Here is a 20,791-nt window from a genome sequence, read left to right as displayed (position 1 = left end):
CTTTCTGTTCTAATATGCAAAACATTATTTCTTTTGATTTAAAGACAGATTGAGTTACAGACTGCATTTCAAGACATTGAAATTTTTCACTGTAGGTTTTCTGCCCATAATTGGGACGCACAAGCACACAGACACACACACAAAGAAACAAAGCACAAAACAAGAGTCTCCTATGCAAACAGTAACCAAGATGTACCTTTCTAGTTAGGAAAAAGCAAAATAACTTAAAATCACTTTTTAGGCTGGGTAGTAAAAAGACGGCTCTTCAGAAGCCTCTGGTGGTACGCCATATAAGGTTATATGAGACTGGGCCTGTCTTAGCAAAGGTGAAAAATACCAAATTAACTGAGCAAAATGAGATTACACCCACAACTAGGTTGCACTGTCTCTCCAAGGTACAAAGTTTCCAAAATGCAATTCCTCAAACACAAAATTCTGGGAAAGGTTCTATTAATTGTAGCAAGTTCTGAGTATCTCAACAATGAGCTCAAGTGTTCATGCGAGGCAGAGGAAGCTCACTCTTATTCTTTGTCATCACATACATCTTTTCAGTGGAAAAAAACCCGTCAGAGTACTCCCCGAAATCACCTTAACACTTTGGAAGCAAAATGCACTATAAATACATTTTTCAATCTAACAGACAGTTTTTATGAACATTTGCCACACTGATTTTATGACACATTTAGAAATAAATATTAATATAGTCACTCACCAAGAGATCTCAAACAGCTTGTTATGTTTGCTGACCTTTGAACAAAAGGAAGTCTTATGCTTTTTTTTGCTGTGCTTGTTGGGATTTGTAGTCTAACTGGTAAGTTTCTCTATATATGAAGGTAATTTCCTGTTGAAACATTGAGATGCTGCCATCTAGTGAAACTCAATTTTAAAAGTGTGATTTTCTTCTGCACAGGAAAGGACAAAAAAGGATCAGCAGCATTAGCTGTCCATTCTCCCTAAGGAATTAAAAAAATCATCAGGATTCCCACCAAAAAAGGCCACAAACATGTTTTTCCCAAGGAATCCATCTTTATCAATATAAGCTATCAAATTCCAAACTAGGACAACACTTGAATGATGAGTTTTGTTATTTTTAGGGGGTTTTTTGTTTGTTTGTCATAGTATCTAGTGGTTTAACTTACATTTGTTAAGGCAAAGTTAATATCATCAGACTGGAAAATTCTAGGACAAACCAATTTAGTTATAAGCTCACATCAGACCTAAAGCTACCCTAATAGCATTCTTAAAGAATTTGGAGTCCTGCCTGAACTTCAGCTGGGCCCATTTTTCTCAGAAAAGCCATTTCTGTGGGTGAACTGGGACACACATACACAAAGTTCAGTCATACTAAGTTATCTTGTCTTTCTGCTAAGCTATGATAGCTTTCTAAGGCTTTGTAAATCATCTCCCCAGTAAACAAAATCTTTAATGACTAGGTTTTCTAAAAGCATTTATCCTTCTGTCCCTAACCTTTTGCCTACTAAATTCAGACACAGACCTGTACTTGTTTGAACAGGTTCCTGTTTTTCAGCTCAATAACCAGAAAAATCTCCAAATCTAGAAATGATCCAGGCAAGCAATCATTAACATTCCCCCTCCCCCCTTGAAACTGTAGATAAAAGTTAGAGAGAGAGATATACACACACACCCTCACCCCCCTTGGTTCCCCCTCTGGAAGGAGGAAGTCAGTTGAATTAATTTATTAGAACACTGAAATGCAGGGAATGAAAAAAAAAAAAAAACAAACCTGGTAGCCAAAGGAAATCTCTTTCAACCATAGTGGGAAATGGAAAAAAAACCCCACCCAAACCAAAGAAAAAACACCCAACCCCCAAAACAAAACAAAGGACCCACCACACAAACACCAGCACTTTGCACTTACCACTGTCAGGAAATAAATTGCTCCTACATACCTATGGAAAGGAGACACTGCAGTGCTGAACTCAGTAACGGTATTTAGAACATGTGTATTTTTAGCTAGTAGTATCTTTAAAAGTTTCCCAAAATACATTCCAGGTTAGAGATTTAGAGATAAGTACTTGCAATTTTTTAGTAGTTACAGTAGTTGGCAGAGTTTGCAGCTATTCAAGGTAAATAGATAGTTGGTTCTTTATATTAAAGATCTCTGAAGTACCTCCATCAGGTGAATAATCCTTGTGAAACTCTTCCAATTCCAGTAACTGCTGAATGCCCAGGAACATGTCAATGTAACCATTTGCTTATCAGGTTGGGTAACCCAGAACAGAGTACTTAAGAGACCTAGCATCATTTAGAGCTTTATGCCCATAAAATAAGGATGATGCTTTTGATGCAGTTATCTTTGTTAGGTAGTATGACTTTCTCGTCTCATGAGGATGATTTAATTAACAGAGTTGATCTCCTCAGGTTTTGAATACGAAAATTCTTTTTAGCTGGCAGCAGAGGGCATGTGGGAAGAAAGGGAGGAGTATCTATCTTTTAGACTTCAAACATTTCCTTACAGAGAAAGATTCAGTTAGAAAGAAGAATTCAACAAAAACATCTGTGACACAGACTTGTGCAACAGTAAACTTCTGCATAAAGTAATTATTGCAGAAAGTTAGAGAGGACACAGGAAAGAAGCGAAATAATGATGGAATTGGTGAGGTTACTACAAGAGTCTTTAGACACTGAATATCTTAGATCATAGCACAAGTGAAGCGATCAGCAAAAATATTTTTAAATACTTAGCACATTAAAGTTTATTGTCAAAACAAACCTTCTTATACAAAACAAACAAAAATAGGCCTCAATGCAGATAAGCAGGCTAGTAAAATAGTCCATCTTGCAGCCCTGATCATCCAGTTTATTTTCCATTCACTGCAGTAGCAGGAAAGCATCAGGTCCATTGCTTACTATTAAAAAAATCCAATACCCAACTTTAGAGAGGAACTAGAAGTATATTGAAAGACGATGCGAAATACAAAGTTACTCTTGGCACCATAATTGGCTGAGCTGCAGAAATATTGTAGGGCATTTAAGAGGAACTCTTGATTGTGTGCCCTACAAACAGAAAATTAATAACTTCAGTTGCAATGTCCAGACAGAGAGGTTAAAGTTGTGGTGAAAATGCAGTTTCTGTGGACTGAGAGAAAGCATGGTATAAAAACCATATGCTGAGAAACAAAAAGTATAGTTCTTTGCAACTCAACAGCAGTCTGAACATACAAATTTCAACCACCCAGAAGAGGGCTGTTTTAGGAATGACAGAATGAAAAGTTTAAGACTGAGAAGTTTCACAGTAGATTAGTTTGTGATCCATTCCTGCTTCCTTTTTTTTTTTTCCTTCAATACGTTGGCTTTTCTTTCTTTGACATAAAAAAAAAATAAACCCACCAAAGTAGAACCTCATCAGATCAGCAAGTTGTGGGCAACATGACTGCTTTTCCATCTTTGTTCTTTTATTCCAGCTTTTCCAATTGTGGGAAGTAGCAACTCCAAGACAGCAAGGGATCTGCATGCCACCAGAGCTCTTCCCACAATTTGTGGAAAAGGCTGATGGCTTTTGACCTGAAGCAATTGTCTTTTGTATATGCAGATTCTGGCTGTAGCCACAGCAAAAGCAGCTTACAACAGAGCACCTTTACTGGGTGGTACAATCGGGGGCTTTATCTTTCTCTGAAGTTCCAAACCAGTGCTTAAGATGTTCTTCTGTGGGCTCTATTCCTGCAGGTCGCGTATCTATACAGAAGACAAGAACATTAAAGTAACACTTTAACTTTCCCAGTTAGACAAGCAGTAGGAATAAGCAATTTAATCTTGACTGGTGTTTTAAATGTCAACTATCAAAGCTTGCCTCTGAGGAGCTTTGTGTTGTGAGAAAGTCTGTACTATTATGAAGTTAGCCATCACAAGAAACAGCAATGAGTCATTTTTTCAGAAGTCTGCCATTAATACCTTGAAAACTGGTTAACTCTTCAACATGTCTGCTGGGGCCTTCTGAAAGTTTAGAAGCAAGTATATTGATGAGGGCAGTAGCATTAATATGCTAGCTTAGATCACTGGGAGACTTCCCCAGAAGTCATCAGGCCAGGTATAAGAAATCCTGAATAGGGCTGAGGAACTGAAGTTATCAAAACAACTATTACTGCAACTACAGCCAGGCAGATTTGCAGATTCAACATCAAAGACTAAAGTCTACTATCTTGAAGAAGTTTAGAAAAAAGTTAACCAGAGGTTAACTTTGAATAGTTTTGCCAGAGGTCTGTGCTTAACCAATGTGAAGTTAAAAAGCAAAATGTTTTAGAGCATCAGCTATCTAGTAATGACATTCTGCTAATTCACTTTTTAAAGTCAGTCATCAACACTTCCACTGCAGCAAGAGGAAAAAAAGTTTGTATAATCTTCAGGGAGTGCAGGACTCATTTAAGTATTTAGGTTCTGTAGAACACATGTAAGCTTCACAGCTCCAGCTGGTCAACCCTTCAACAGTCAGACTAACCATTCAAGAAACTTGCATTGTCATGCAAGTTTCAGGTCTGAATATAGAAAGTACAGAACATTTACCCTCAACTTACAGACCACCATATTTTGCTTCTCCAAATCTTTATAGGACATCACCACTGCACTACACACCTGTTAGTGTACCCAAGCTGGAATTATCAAAGAAATTCGTTGGACAAGTCAGTGGCAGAGGCTTTGATATGTCCTGAGTCACAATTTCCTGAGAAGTAGGTTCCTTGGAGGGTGAAGGCATTTGCTCTTTAAGCGAATATGACACTGTCTTCCTTGGAGACCTTGGTACTGTCTCTCGAGTGGTTTCTCTTGAGGATCGTTCTTTCCATTTTAGCGCTCTTTCTTTCCATTTTCTGAGTTCGTCTTTCAGTTGAAGTTCATTACTGAAAAAAAAAAAAAAACCAACCAGCACTTAAGAAAAATTCGAAGTAGTTCCTTTAAATAAGAAAAATTCCCGACAGACACTTCCTGTATCTTCAGATGACATACACAAATATAGTCTTGCCTTGCCCTGTCTGTGGTATCTTGCTTCCAGAGGCATAGTTTTTCTAAAGCTAAAATTCCTTCTAACATAAAACTTAAGGATATCTTCCAGCATTTGAGATATTCTTATGAAAGAAAGCACTTTAAAGTTCAAAAGCCATAGATATATATAAACAATAAATCAGCATCTTTAAAGAAAATTTTTTCATCTGAAAGAATCTAGAAAATCTAAAATTAGTAATTACTCACTTCTCCCAGAAAGAAACACTAATGACATGGATAGTTAAATAGCAACAAATGATTTGACATGTCACTGATCAGCATTATACTTACCTTAGTAGAAGGTCATTTTGTTTCTTCAGGTGCAAGTTTTCTTTCTGTAGCTTAGCTTGTTCAGATTTTAGAACAAGTATTTGAGTGCTCTGCACAATACCACTGCCACCACCACAAGTAAGGGGTATTTGAGATTGCTGAGAAACTTCTTTTTCCAGCACTGCTAGGAAACAGTTTTATACAGATGTGCATGTTATTTGGACAGTGCTTAAAACCAAGTCAACATATTTTTTAGCCTATTGTTTCCTACGGTCTTATATGTAAGACCTCAACTAGGTTACAAGTGCCATTACAACAGATTTTTTTTTTTTTTAAATACACAAACATACCTACATTCAGAATGACAGGGAGATGTTAAGAAACATAAAATATTCTTCACTGGGCCATTTAGAGTTAAAATATTTATAGTCTCAGGTACACCATAATTAGGATTAGAACTAGCTATTCATGTGTCAATTCGGTCATGGAAAAAACAGCAACAGGAGCTACTACAGCTGCAGCTTACCCCACCCCAAGTGCAAACATGGCTGGAGAAATAAAAAAAAGAACTGATGTGATTCTAATGCAGTGTACATGCAGATAAAATATTTTACTTTCTACTTCATCTTCAAAAGCACCCAATCCTCCTCATACCCTTTGAAATAAAAGGCCTGCATCTCAGTCTGGACTTCAACCATATAACCTTAAAACTGCATGTTTAACATGAAAGAGTGCCTTATATTTATCTTGAATTTACCAGTAACATCTTGTTCTTGTTGTGCTCTTCTAAGTTCTTCTTTTAACTTTCTTAACTGTTGTTCTTGGTGTTCTGCAAGAGCTTTATAATTAGCAAGTCTATGTTGGGCAGGAAGAGAGGAAAAAAAGAAACCTCTGGTTAGTAATTATTACAGTTGCAGGAGAGCTAGCTTGATTTCCAAATAAGCTATCAAATACAAAACATACCCAAGTTATATAGATAAAACTACATAAAACTGGTTGTCCGTTAGATTTTGGGTAGTAAAGTGCAGAAAACCAAAAGTTGGACTAGAATTATTCTCTGTGTATCCCTTCTCTCCTATGAACTAGAGAGTGATTTCAATTAATGCTTTCCCTTCAACCTTATTTTGTCAGAAGTTATTTCATTTATGGATGGACACGGGTTGGGTTGAGACATTTTGGTGGGTGTATAGAGAAGGAGTTTTGTAATGAACCCAAGATGCATATGGTTTTTACTTTCTCTGGAATTTAGCTACAATAAAGCCCTAGGACACCTAAAGGTTAATGCTCACTTCTTATTCTGTGGAAAAAGTAAACACAAAAGTAGAAGCTAAGAACTAAATAGTTAAGAATTGTAACAAGGTAAAATTTGAACTTACTTCATATCAAAAGAGTTGGATTGTTTCATTCTTTCCATATCATATTTTACCAATTGTGTTTTGAGATGATCAATTTCTTCTTTGTACAACTCAGCACCTTTATCTAATTTTGCCTGAAAATAAAATAAAACATCTAGTGTGAAGAAGCGATTGTTACTTAGCAGTGACTTTAAGGGTTGGTTGCTTTATACGTTTACTATGATCTACTACATTGTGCAGGACAGGACTGGGAGCAGAAGTTATTTTGGAATAAGAATGCCCACATTACTAACTAGCACTATAGTATTAGTTGGCAGCCTAACTCTGGTGTATTACATGCAATCATGTTTTATCAGGTTTTGCTGACTTGTTTGCAAATCTAAGTTGGGAATTTTGAACTAGTATGCAAATACATTACATAGAAAAAACAACTTATGCTTCAGTTTCAGAATTTAAAATTTCTTTTAGAATATTTCAGAAATGCATCACGTACAAGTGATAAATTTAGCTTCTAATATAACAACATGGGTTCGAAATTTTGTCTCTGAAGGTTGCATTGGTAGAATGTGAAACTGCATGCTAAACAGGCAACTAAAGCGTTTTACTAGAAGAATGCCATACAGAACAATACATTGACTTGAGAGCTATGTTTCATCTACAGCTGTTATCAAGCATGCTCTCGCTCTCAGATCAGAGGAGAATGAGAAGAGTAAAGTACTTCGCTCATACCTGGAGACTCTGATTTTCTGCTAAGGCAGTTCTAAGGCACTTCTCTGTCTCATTCAGTTTGGCTTGCAGTTGGGTGAGCTCACTTGTTGCTGTTCTTATTCTTATCTGTGCTTGTAACTTGTTTATCTTGTCATCTTTCTCTTTGACATTTTTTCCTACTTCATTTATTACATTTTCCAACTTGTGAATTTTTACCACCATAGCCTATTGAGATATATCAATCAGTTATGAGTACTTATACCAAGAGATATAACAGTAACAGCACATGGTCATATTCTCAATAAAAACAAACAAAAACCCCAAACTACACAAAGAATCCAACACTATAGGCTCTGTGGCAACTCTTGGTGTCTACCTCACTGTTTTATGTCACCTTTTAGCATTCTGGAACACTCAAGTCTAAGAAAAAAAGCTATTTGAACAAGGGTAACTGTGACATAAAAAACAGGACAGAGAGAAAATGAGTCCTCTATTCCTAGGATTAAAGGCAGAATTCTTCTCCAGCTTCCAGTTTGACGTAGTGAATACCATATACTTAAAAGAAGCATCAAGAGTATAACAATATTAAAATCAATACTTCAAAAAACAAATGGGAACATTTCATATAGATTTCTAAACTGACATCTATTTGTGTACAGAAAACAGGCAATTAAAATAATCACATTACAGGCAAGAGCTCAAACTTTTACTTTGTGAAGAAAAAAGCTACAAAAATAAAGTGCACTCTGGGCCAGTCTATCGTGTGGCAGAGATTCGCAGTCACCATCAATCTTTATTTTCTTTTCAGTTTGAAGTACTCTCACTTAGAAAACAAGCAAAGACGTTTTCCTTAGAAACAAATATTGGTACCTTTATATCCTGTTCCGCAGCCTTTAATTTGTTATGAAGCCTGTAGTTTTCTTCTTCTAACACGAGACTGGCAGAACCTCCAGGTGCCAGTTGTTTTTTAAGAGTATTTAGTTCCTGAAGCAACTCTTCACTTTTCTCTTTTCTCTGTTCTGATTCAACATCAGCATTTTTACAATAATCGGCAGTTCTGGTGTCCAGCTCTGAAGAAAGTTGAAGGAGTATCTGAAAATAAGTAGTGCCATAAAGATAAATTTTAAATAATTTTTGAATCAAGTAGAAATAAGGTAAGTGAAGTAACAGGAAGTATCTTGGCCTGTATTAATTTCACATTCCTGTTTCAGTCTCCCATTTGAAGATGCTTGCTATCAGAAATAGAATCACCTAACACTCAAAAGTCTAGTCTCATTTCCAAAAGAGGGGGAGGCAGGAAGGGGCACAAGAGAAAATTACACATTTTACCAGTATTTCTGCATTAACTCAAACAAACACTAACATTATAGAAACAAAAGAAACTATAATGGAAAGACTACTTGAATGTCAGTAACAGAGAGAAGCACAATTGTTCACAGAAGTTTTGTCTAGAATGTACTCATTGACTAAAGTGAAACCATTTGAGAGAAAACATACACTGGACTATTCTAGAAACCCATAGGCTTAACATGCTAGATAAAGAAAAGCTTCACATTTGGTCAGGAAATGACAACATTATCCTAGATTATTTTTTTTTGTTTGTTTGGTAAAAGCTTTGATCCACATAATACGTCTGTCAGGGAACTCTTCCAAAAAGCCTGCCAGTGTTGGGAAATCCTTAAGAAGTCAAGACTGGCTGTTGACTCTACCAAAGAAAATTTTTAACATTGACTAAACTTTACAACACAGACCAGAGTCACAATAGTGGGGGAAGGAGGGTGATAAGCTCTTCATACTTAAGAGTGATACTAGTCAAAGAAATAATAGTATGAACACACCAGGAACTTCCAGGATACACTTGTTAGGAAGACTGCTCCTAACAACTAATCAAAAGGTAACGGATTCCCTCCCATAATCTGTTTCAAGAAATGTTCAATACATTTAATCAGAGATGAAGTCTCATGAAATCCAGTTCATTATGCACTTAGCCCTGTAAAACACTTTGTCTTTTTTCCCCCCAAAGGGCACGAGAGGTAAAAAGAAGGAAAGAATAGGCAAAGGAAGGCTGAACCACCTCTAGAATAACTTGACTTTCTGAAGTTAGAAAAGGTGTGAGAATATAAATTACAATTGAGTTTAAAAAATGGCTAAAGTAGTTTTGATAAAGTTGGCTTGAAGATGGTAGACAATCTTGTGGGCATAAAGCCTGGAAAAAGCAATTGTATCAGGCTGCCAAGTTCTGCAAGCAAAGCTATGTGGCAATTTTGAGTCTACAGTTTCCAGAATTCAGCCTACCAAAAATGCAAACGAACACAAAACCCACACACACATTTATTGCCTAGAAAGTCTTTTACAAAGCAAGTTTCCAAGTTTGGATGCATGAGGAAAGAAGTCTTTAGAAGTCGTCTTCTAAGTATTCCTACATCTTACCGTTAAGTATGAATTTAGTAAGTGCTGATAAAAATGAATACTCTTTAAATAGCCTTTTGTGTTTTGTTTTCTATCGGACTATAGGCATTTACAGAGTGCTTACACAAAATACATTTCTGATTAAAGAAGATTTAACTTCACCTTTACTTTAGGAGTCCAGAAGTTAATGACTTGCAAAAGCCTTTCACTATCTATCTTTAATTCTTCTTTAAGTTCCTCCGCGTCACAGTGAGTTCCTGAACAGGCTTCCCAGAACCGTGTTGTTTCTTTTCTAGCACTTTCCTCCTGCTGTAACTTTGCCTCTATGCTGAGAAGTTCGCTTTCCATTTCTGATACCTCTTTGAGAATGCTCTTTAAAAAAAAAAAAAAAAAAGAGGGAATTCAAGTTTAAATATTGCTTTGATAATTACATATCTAAACATACATTTTGCCCTCTTCGCGTCCAAATACCATATAAAAGGAATTTTGCCATACTTAAGTTACACCCTACTGTGAAAATGAGAAGACAATCTACATTCCTAGAGCAGGTGGGAAGGGGAAAGGGGAATAATATGCATGTTAGTAAAAGTTCCTCTCATTGTTTTAAAAGTCATCTTGGTATCGGGTAGTACATATTTTACAGGGCAAATGAGTAAATAACATTCTCACTGTTTTATAACCTAGTAATTTCACTTTGAGCCACTTTATAAAACAGAATGTTCATATTATAGAATTAGTAGCACAAAAAAATATAAATTCTAGCCCCCACCTTAAGTGAAGTCTTAACAGGTACAAACACCACCATTAGATTAGCACCACCACCACCACACCCCATGCCTTGAAATATGCAAGTCTTTGTCTGAAAAATGCTTCAAATTCTACCTCTGCATTCAAATGCAAACTCTGCAGCACTTCATTGATGTTGAACAATTTAGAAGATACTTCATCCTGGTTCAAATAAATCTTCCTGAGACAATGAATCTGAGCTTGTAGCTGATCTTGTTTTCTTTTTTCCTCAAGCAATTTCATTTCATACGTGTTAACAGTAGCATGATATTCTCTTTTCTTCGAGCAAACACGACTGAACAGAAACTGTTGTAGAAGTACAGGGTATATCAGTGAGTATGCTTTAAAATGGTAGCCTGCATCCAGCTAGAATTGCATTTTATAATTCAACCTATTTGTTCTCCTAGTCCATAGGTATCCAGGACAACTAAAACATGACTAAGAACATTAAGTTCACATGTGCTGTATAGCAGTGGCATATAAGACTTTTAGCTGGATCAGCATTTCTGAAGTATGCTAATTTTTGTAGACTCCTGAAAAGGCTAAAAAGTCTAAAAGGCTCAGACAGCCTTCCATGAATCTAGACTTTGAAAAGCTAAGTATTCTTTGTTGTATTTATTTTCTCGTAGAGTTGTGAAAGGTGCAGATGATCCACAAGAATAATATCATGATGCTGATTTAAAGCTTTTAAATAGTGATCGCTACTAGAATAATGTTAAACATCTTTAACCATAGAAGTTGAAAGGTATCTATGGGAAAAGAGAACAAGATCAAAACCTAAAAATCGTAAGTGAAGTTATGAAATAAGGCTCTTTGAAATACTTTTTAGCTAATGCATATTTATAGAGATGACTCTCAAGATCACGTCCAGTATTTTTGTACACTGGACATGAATGTTGCCCACTCCTGGCCCTGTCCGCCCGCAAACCGAAAGCCTTTAACATTTCATGGTAAATAAACAGAAAAAAACTTCATGCAGAAGTACAGTAAACGGTATGATAACAGGAATTCTTTTCCAATTCCCCTTAACTTTTCTGATAATTGGCATCAGTTTCTCCACTGAACTATGAATTGGGGAAGGTCTGCAAGGCTATAGACCTTATCAAACTACTTGGGTAGTTTTGCAGAGTAAGCATGCATCTCCAAGGCATGTGTCTCCTCCCCACAATACAATACATTCTTAGGGGTCCATAATTTTATTTATGGAGTACAGGAAGAAAACTTCTTTTTGCAATTAAAATGTATTAATATTAATGAAATATTACTGTGCAAAGCAGCTTACCTACAGTCAAAAACTAAGGTTGACTAACTTACCTAAATAATTCCAGTTTTCCAGGATTGTAAAGCATTTACTATCAATATATTTTCCACAAGATATGCATTCACAAAACTCAAAGCTAGAGTATATGCAATCCTAGCTGTTAATATTGAGAGCTTATTTAAAAAAAAAAAACAAACCCAAGCAATACAAAGCATCCACATGTTCAACATTTTAAGCTGGTACCTTCAGTTTGTTCAATAAACTCTGGAGATGACTGTTTATTTTCTCATTTTCAGTTTGAAGTCTTTTGACTTGTTTACTCTGTTCCGATGAAAGCTGAGTCAGTATGACAGCTATCAGTGCCTTCTGCCTATTCAGTTCATTCTTTAGATTAAGTGACACTGTAGAGAGACATTCATACCTCTTCCCCATATTTGGAAATTTCTCAAGAAGCTCCTAAATGCAAGTGAAACAAATTCATTCAGTCACAATAAGGAGAATTGTGATTAGCTATAAACAGAAGCTTAAAATAAACCATCAGACTCCAGGACTAACCCCTACAGTATGCATTGGTTTTACAACAGAAAATTTAATAGGACTAAGACTTCAGTTTTGACTTGCCACAGGAATATGACAAAAAAAAACTAAGCCAGGCACAAAAGCAGAGAATTTCTCACTTTCCAGAAAAACATGTTTCACAAGCTCAAATTATTTTCATGATTTAAATTGCCTAGTCACATCAAGATATGTAGATCAGGCTCAAAATTAAGTTGTCGCCTGTTCACAAGTGTGCCAGCTGGGCTGCCCTCAGGATGGGCTCCCAAGTTGATCTGTTTGGTCCTTTGTTGAAAAAAAGGGATCATGAAATTGTTCCTAGCACTCTGCTATAAAAAGGGAGATGTGATCAAGGCTGAGAAATGCAATAGACTTCAGGGCATTCCTGGTAAACTACAACTCAAGTATTGCATAGGAAGCTAAGCTATACATTTTCAAGTAAGTATAAAACTTCCTAGGCGTACTGGCTCCATCTTTGTTCCTTAGTTGAAAGAAGCAGGATTCACTAGTTTAACTCTTCACTCCACAGTAGCAACACTGGAACTAACATACACCCTGCATCCAACAGGAGCAAGTACAAGATACTTGAGAAAATTGCCCAAGAAAGAAGCAGACAAGATCTTACCTATTACAAATGTCAGAAGGAGAGAGGGCCATTAAAGGGGATCGATGTTGTTTATTTCCCTCATTATTAGCTCCCTACTGCTGATGTAGGATAGATGGAAAGATGGTGTGAATGGAGAAAGCTACACATACCCGACTTTGGCAATTCAGTCCATTACCACTTTTGGTGTTAACTGAAGAAGCACTCAGGGCTTTTCTAGCATGTATAGAATGATGCCCAAATCTGCTGCACAGATGTACAAACTGCAGCACAATGGTACTCTTTAAAGTGTTTCATACACATTCATAAATCTTGGTTTATTTAGGTTTTCAGTAGGTTAGCAGTACTTCTCACATCTGTGAGAAAGTATACTCAGGGTAGTTAACTAACAAAAGCTCTGAGGAATTACAGGAGCTTCCTATTTTGAGGAGAGAAGCTATTTATTGGAAACCTATTTATTTTTGATGGGGAGTAATGGAAGGGAGGATTTGGTGGGGATTTTGCAAAAAAAGAAAAAGATTAAGTGCTTCTACATAACTAGTTATTTTCATTGGGGTGGCTGGAGGGTGACAAAACCAAGCAAGACGTCTGAACTGAGAAGTTCCATTTAACATTCTCAGAACAGGATGCACAGCCACTGAACAGCAGATCAACTCATCCCATGGTTTGCAGCATCTTAGCAAGATTCACAAACAATTTTATAGATTATACACAGAAACAAGGTTTCCGCTCCAAAACAAACGGTATTAAGGTTTTACATGCATCCCTAAAATAAGCAGAGAAGTTTACCGTAATTTTCAAGGTTTTTTCCTTCAGGCTGTCATCAACCATCTGCTCTGCGTTATCCATTGAATTCACCTGAATGGACACGTCATTCAAGCTTCTCTGCTTCAGCTGGTCTAGAGCACATTTCAGTTTTGCATTTGTTTCAACACACTAAAATAAAAGCATACGTATTTAAGTACCATTCAAGAAGAGAAGTAACGAATAACTTAGGTATGCAACTTGCAACACCAACCATCTCAGAATTTTTTTGCAATTCTGTCTTGAGCTGGTCCCGCTCAGACCTGACATCCTGGAGAATTTTTTGTAGCTCATCTTTTTCTTGATTAATTGATGAGATTTGTTCTTTAAGTTGGAAAGAGTGACTAGTTCTTTCAGCCAATAACTGGTCTTTTTCACATGATATGCTATTTAGCGTCTCAGTTAACTGTTGAATCTATAATAGTGAAGAAAAAACAAGAATTATGATTTGGTCCTGGTCTGTATACTCCCCTATGAAGTACTCAAATCACTTGTGTCAAATGACTCTAAAATTCACACTAACAGCAAGAGAAGTTTAAAAATAATTTTGGTGTTCTAATCACTCAGAAACAGAAATTAAAAGGAAGAGGAATAGCATTACACCCAGAGAACTCTAATCAACTTTGGTCTTCAGTAAAGCAAGGGGAAACAAACAAAAAGGCAGTCAACATAATTCCACATCACAAGAAAATGAAAAGAAATACAAGATTAGCATAAGAGATGGACAATGGAATTGTCTTCATATCTGCTCTAATGATTGGAACAGCAACACATTTGCTAATCTGAAGCAATCCTTAATTATACTTTTTAATCTACACACAAAGGAAGAGTTTGACAGGTCAAAAGTGAAGAAGTGAAAATGGCAAAAAGACTGAGCTGGCAAGAGCTAAGTGCAAGACTTTCTAAATAACAGATACAGTTTGAAAGAGTGCAAAGCACCAAGGATTCCAAACCCACTTAGGTTCACACTGTCTACGCAGTGCCTTTAAAGTCTGAATAAATACATGTACAATTATGACTATTATATTAAGCCTGCACACATTGGATAAATCAGTGTCCATTCTAATGGAGTGACCAACCCAGCTGGTTACAAGGCTGAGACAAGTTGAGGATGCTACTTCTAAAGATCACTGAAGAAACTTCTACAAAATCCTTTGCCCATCTTCATGCTTGTTTAGCACCCATAAAAATGATGCGCTAAGAATAATTAAATTGGATTTGTCTTGAGCAAAAGCTTAGTACAGCAGTGATAAACGTCAGAAGAGAGAACTGCAGAATAGGTACTAAAAAGAAAACTCCTCACCTTGTTTGTTAGGCTGTCCTCCAAAATCTCTGACCGCCTCTGAACCTTTAACAAATGTTCTTCCCTTTCTTCAGCTTTGACCTTCTCATTGCTGAGGAGTTCTTGTTGCCACTTTAATTCCTTTTCAGTTTCAAGAATCTGGAGTAAAAATAAAGCAGCAAATATAAAATTAAGTTCTGAGATAGCATGTGAATCTACCTCTCGCACACCAGGCCATTCGATATTTCATAGGAGTCAAAATACTTGGCACAAAAAACCTGCTTTAGTGTGAGTACAAGAAATTTCAAATTTTGTCTTGGAGTTTCTCCTTTCATCAAGCAGCATGTGCCAACTAACATATTGATAAATCCTTAGTAATGTAAAGAATTAGACAAAATATGCTACAAACATGTTTGGACAAATTTTCTGCAAACCCTGCTTACACAGATGAGTAACACAAAGCAGAGATATAATTTGAGTAGAGTTTACATCAAGTACTATCTAGAAATTGCTACTTTTTTTTTAAATTACACAATTTTGAATTGAACTGTTGTCAGAGTGCTGTTAAATTATCTTTGATAATATTACAGAACTAGCAGTCCTTTCACTAAATCTCTGAATTTCCAGTGAAGTTGAAGTTTCACAGCAAGACAATTGATACTCAAAAAGAGGTGAACTGGTAAGTATTGGTAATGGGTAAGAAGATTCTCCTCCCACCATAGATTTGAATTACCTACAGATATTTGAAATGATTACTCATTATCTGAACAAGGACTACTGCTCAATGGATACCACCCAATTCACTAATCTTCACTGTTGTGAAGATATGCCTCATCCAGAAGAGAAATAAACAGTGTCAGAATTTGTCAGCTTTCAAAACTTTGGAGCTCAATTACAAAACATACCACTACATCAAATTAATTAAAAAAGTCTGTTAAGTATTTTGGTAATGAAGCCCATGTATTTTCTGATTCCTCATTTATTCCCAAATCAAGCAGCCTCAGATAACATTTTCTAAAGAATTTACATACATCTTTACATACTATTCCACGCGACAGAAGTTAAAGCATACCTAGACTGAAGAATATTGACATATAACATTAATACTTGTAAGATATTTTTCAGCTTGAAGACAGCTTCAAGAATTAACCATCTTCCTCTACAAAGCATTTTATAGTCATTATACTTTAATCAAAGGTAAAGTACCTTATCAACACTCTCCTGTAGGTTAGTCTCCAGTTTGTTCTTTTCTGCTCGAATACCTTCCAGCATTTCCCCAAGCTGATCTCTCTCCTGTGTTAACAAATCACACTGTTTCTCCAGCTGTTGAAGTTTACTGCTTTCACTCTCAGTCTTTTCTTTCAGTTCTCCCAGGAGCTGGTGCCTTTCCTTAGTTACCAGATTTAAGTCCTCATTCAACTTGACTACCTATTAAAAACATTTTAAAAAAGTATAAAATCAACACATAACTATTACAAAAAACTCCTGTTCTATTGCTAAGTTGTACTACCGTAACATCATGTATTGGACCAATAAAATAGTACAAGTTATGTGGAACTAATGTGTAATTAAATATGTGTTATTCTAATGAGTCGTTGAGGGGACATGCTCCAAATTATTTTTAAGCGTTTCTTATTATTGTACTTGCCTCTTCCTTCAGTTTGTTTATTTCTCCATTTAGTTTTTCTTCAGTGTTTTGCAATTGCTCTTCTACATTTGCTAGCATGTTCTTCTGGATATCAGTTTGCTCTTTCTGATGCTTTAGTTCTTCCTGTAGATTTTCCATTTCTGTCAGAACTTTTAAGGACTGCAGAACAAGGTATTACATGAATGTTCACTCAGTATGATTAAGTTTTGCTTATCAGGAGTTAAGAATGATAAGTCAAAGCATTTGAATTTCTAGGAGAGAACTATCAGAATAATCAGTCTTTTACTTTAGGAAAAAACCTCAGTTGTCATTCCCCCTGCCAAAGTCTTTAGAAATAGTCTTTATCAGTTTGGGAAAAAGGAAAAAAAAAAGAAAAAAAGAAGTAGGCAGAAGTAAAGAGAAAAGGGAAGACTGTTGTGGATATGTAGAAGGCTATTAAAAAAAGCAAAACCAAAACATCCCACCCTTATTCTTGCGGCAACTGCCACCAGTTACATGAACAATTTGTCCAATTGTTTAGTAGCAAGATGTAAATCTAAAATTAAAGATTTGATAATCCTAGTTTGCTGATTTTAGTTTTTAAGTTAGTTTGTCTATACATACTTAAGAGATCAGTGGTTCTACCTGAGGCTTGCTAAAATTCATATGAAAGCTTTTACTTCTCAAAATAATTTGCAGAGCTTCTCTTAGGAAAAAATACTTTCCAAACTTCCTTTTAACTTTAGAAATTATCAGCTTGTTTTTTGTTAACTACATATCGGAACAAATTTGTCTGAAACAGTGTCAACATAAGCATACTTTTCGTGCAAATACTTGGAATATTGAAGTCACTAATCTGTTGGGAAATAAGACATCTAGAAGGAGAAATATGATAGCTCATCAGTTTCTTCTCTGGGTTTACCTTTCTTTTCATCAATTCAGAATGAGTTGAGGTGGTATGAGAATTAAGCTCTTGGATATCAGAAAACCTGGATTACAGTAGACTATTCATCACTAAATGCAAAGCCACTGTAGATGTAAGGTGTAATAGGAACTTGCTGAGTGTTTGTCCAGCAGGTGGCAGACAATTGTGTCTCAACCCAGGGCAGCAGTGACCAAAAGGGCAGGAAGGGGACAGGGAGAAGAAAAAAAGAGACAGCTTCCAAAATCCAGATTAAATTAGTAAACTACATTTTTAGTTTACTGCTGCTATGAACAAGTGAAAGGAGATGAAGAGATGCTGAATAGCAGAAGGCTTCATAACCGAAATAATTCAGAGTGGTACAACCTGTCTTTAAAACATTTAAGTGATTTTATACATACTCTCTCCTTGCTTTCCCGACAGTCAGCCTCCAACTGATCTCTTTCCGCTTTACAAGTCTCTACAATTTGCTGTAGCTCATCTTTCTCTTGATTAAGTAAAGTGATTTTCTCAAGCTGCTGACAGATATGCTCATTCATTGTTCTTTCAGTTTGTTCTTTTTCTGCTAGTAGCTTGTCATACTCAGAAGAGGCATGAGTCAGGTTTTCAGTTACTTCAGTGAGCTGAAAGAACAAATAAGTACCAGTATTAATATTTCTAATAATCTCTAGTGTGGGTAGAAGTAATTTGATAATTAGTTTGGGAAAAACACAGTAACATTTTAATTTTAACAAATTTTGTTGTCCCAGTAATCAGGTTCTGATTTAAGAGTGTGATTGGGTCATATTTTCACAAATGTACATATCTGTACATATGGGTTGTTATAACTGAATTATTTTACAGAAGGCATCTCCATTAGTTTACTGCTATAAGGAAAGAAAGATGTAACAATTTTGCTTAGAAGTCTTCTAAAGCCACAAGAGCTTCAGACATGAAACTAGTAAGTAGATAAATTTCTAATAGTGCAGAAGTTAAAGAATGAGCTAATCTACCTTTTAGTTGCTCAGGTATCTTCAGCGATACATAGCTAAATGACATATTAGAATTTGAAAAGTTTTAAGACTTGGAAAATGCATTGCAGTCAAAGAGCAGTAGTAATTCCAAATAATATTCCATCATTCAGCACTAAGACATGTTTAGTTATAAGTAAGGGTTGTAGCTTGCAGGTCAAATTGCATTTGATCATCTTTTCACTACCTGTGTTTCTATAAAATTCTTTTGAGAAGCAGTACAGGGGGAAAAAAAAGAAGGGAAAACCTTTTAATTAAGTTTCATTATTACATTTACTGAACCCTTACAAACTGAAGTCTGCAGAGGACATGGGTTGCCAATCCTGATAGAATTTTTAAGTTTACTTGACAAAACTGCATCTGACCTTCTGCTGCAGTACATCAGTTGTTTCCTTCAATATCTCTTGTGCTTTCAAGAGTTGATTTTCTTTCTCTGAAATACTTCCTTTCAGCTCCACAATAGTATCCTGATATTGTCTGAGAGAGTTATGAGCACACCTCAACTCTTCCTGCATCTCTGAATTCTTTGGACACAACACAGTTAAAGTACATTAAAGCCCAAACAACACTTCCAAAAAGTTAAGACAGAAGTTTACTAAAGCTGTTATCCTAAAGGAATAGGACTATTTCTTTTACCATGCTAACGGTCTCCTGTACAGTTCCTCTTAGCTGGTGTCTCTCATTTTGGAGATTCTCCAGTTGCATTTTAAGGTTATTATCTCCTCTTTCTGTCAGAGTGCTCACTTCCTGACAGTCATGTAATTTTGGAATAAAACCTGTTCTCCCCATTTTTTCAGATTCTCTTTGACATTCATTGGCCTTTGCTTCTTCCAGGTCATGCAATTTCCTTTGTGCCTGGCTCAGCTCTTCTCTCAGAAGAATTAATTCTTGCTCAATAGATCTTTCTTGAATCTGTGGTATCTATTTTACAGAGAGATAGAAATCAACACATTTGGGGAAGTAGCTTTAAGAGAAACATATCTAATCTTTGACAGGTTGATTATGTAAAACAAACAGAAACAATGTTTTAGAGAGAATTGTATTTTTTCAGAATAGTAAGATTTGACTGAATTCAATATGCAATTCAAGTTTCTTGAAATAACACACGTAAAAGCAAAATTTGAAGCGAGAACTTCTGAAATAAGTTACCAGAAGTAGAACTCCATGCTCGCAATTTTAGCCTAAGGGGGTTAAAAAAACCCCCCACAACACCCAAACAAACCAACACTCCCCCCACCCAAGCCCCAACCAACCCAAAAAACAATACTACCCAAACAAATAAAACCACAACCACAAAAAGTCCTCACAAACCAGACCACAGAGACCTTATCCATATTTCTAGTCTCAACAGTAGATAGTAATGGTGTCAAAGCAATTATTTCCTTGAAATTTGTCCACTCCCCCCATAAATATAAAAATATATGAATACACTTTTACTTTTTTCAAAGTGTATATATACACACATAAACAAACATGTGCAATCAGCATGTCCAATTAAGGAAAACATTGGCTGCAATGTCCCTTACCGTACACTTCCAGGAAAAAAAGTGAATTCTATCTATGGTTTGAAAAAGACCAGAACCACCCTTTCCAGATGAGCAATTTTTAGCTTCAATTACTTAATTACTCACATCACCATCCTGTATCCTGTTAAAATTCTATTTACAGGAAAAACACTTGTCATATCCTACTACTAGTTGTTCATGTACAACAATATGGGTGGAATATATTTCAAGCAAACAGTAATAATCCTGGTGTTTAGTGGTCTGCAGTTAAGTAGCAGGACCCTTCTCTCCAGTTTGTTTTGCAAGTTATTTTCACTCAAGTGAAAATTTAAATAAGCTTGCTTTCCATTATGGCCTTAGCATAATTACCAAAGTTCCTTCTCCATACTCTTCTTTTTTCAAGGGTAAACTGTCCAGCTTATCCTGCAATGAGTTGTTCTCTTGCGTAAGGAAAAAGATTTGTTCCTTTAGTGCCTGAAGCTGATCATTTTCTCTATAGTCGTTATTTTCTGATTTTTCTTCAGCAAGCTGGTCTCTCTCCGATGTGATGATTTTTATTTCTTCTGTCATTTGTGATAGCTATTAAAAAAATGTGCAAAGATAGTATTTCCATCAATTCAAAACAAAAATTAAATGCAAAAGTTGTTTTATTCACCCTACTACAGTATTTTTAACACCAAACCAGAAAAACTCCAGAA

The 20,791-nt window shown here is 36.0% G+C and overlaps 1 protein-coding gene across 1 annotated transcript in view; it reads right to left on the bottom strand.

Annotated features, from left to right (window-relative positions):
- Window positions 1–3,598: 3,598 nt before the first annotated feature.
- CENPE (centromere protein E) overlaps window positions 3,599–20,791 on the bottom strand; it is a gene marked incomplete at its 3' end in the record, with an annotated part of 38,579 nt that continues 21,386 nt past the window's right edge. Inside the window, exons 26-44 of the mRNA XM_081999410.1 lie at window positions 20,463–20,672; window positions 19,225–19,509; window positions 18,954–19,112; window positions 17,980–18,201; window positions 16,674–16,836; window positions 16,236–16,453; window positions 15,051–15,188; window positions 13,962–14,162; window positions 13,733–13,879; window positions 12,028–12,240; window positions 10,620–10,829; window positions 9,900–10,109; window positions 8,199–8,420; window positions 7,350–7,553; window positions 6,642–6,754; window positions 6,023–6,120; window positions 5,287–5,449; window positions 4,591–4,853; window positions 3,599–3,696 (exon numbers count right to left, since the gene is read on the bottom strand). Coding sequence (XP_081855536.1) covers window positions 3,599–3,696; window positions 4,591–4,853; window positions 5,287–5,449; window positions 6,023–6,120; window positions 6,642–6,754; window positions 7,350–7,553; window positions 8,199–8,420; window positions 9,900–10,109; window positions 10,620–10,829; window positions 12,028–12,240; window positions 13,733–13,879; window positions 13,962–14,162; window positions 15,051–15,188; window positions 16,236–16,453; window positions 16,674–16,836; window positions 17,980–18,201; window positions 18,954–19,112; window positions 19,225–19,509; window positions 20,463–20,672 — 3,537 coding nt within the window. The remainder of the gene's footprint in view (window positions 3,697–4,590; window positions 4,854–5,286; window positions 5,450–6,022; window positions 6,121–6,641; window positions 6,755–7,349; window positions 7,554–8,198; window positions 8,421–9,899; window positions 10,110–10,619; window positions 10,830–12,027; window positions 12,241–13,732; window positions 13,880–13,961; window positions 14,163–15,050; window positions 15,189–16,235; window positions 16,454–16,673; window positions 16,837–17,979; window positions 18,202–18,953; window positions 19,113–19,224; window positions 19,510–20,462; window positions 20,673–20,791) is intronic.

The sequence above is a fragment of the Phaethon aethereus genome, assembly GCF_964289735.1.
Source record: "Phaethon aethereus genome assembly, chromosome: 4".
NCBI lineage: Eukaryota > Metazoa > Chordata > Aves > Phaethontiformes > Phaethontidae > Phaethon > Phaethon aethereus.
Note: the sequence above shows the minus strand (reverse complement) of the source record. Positions and strands in the feature narration are given on the sequence as shown.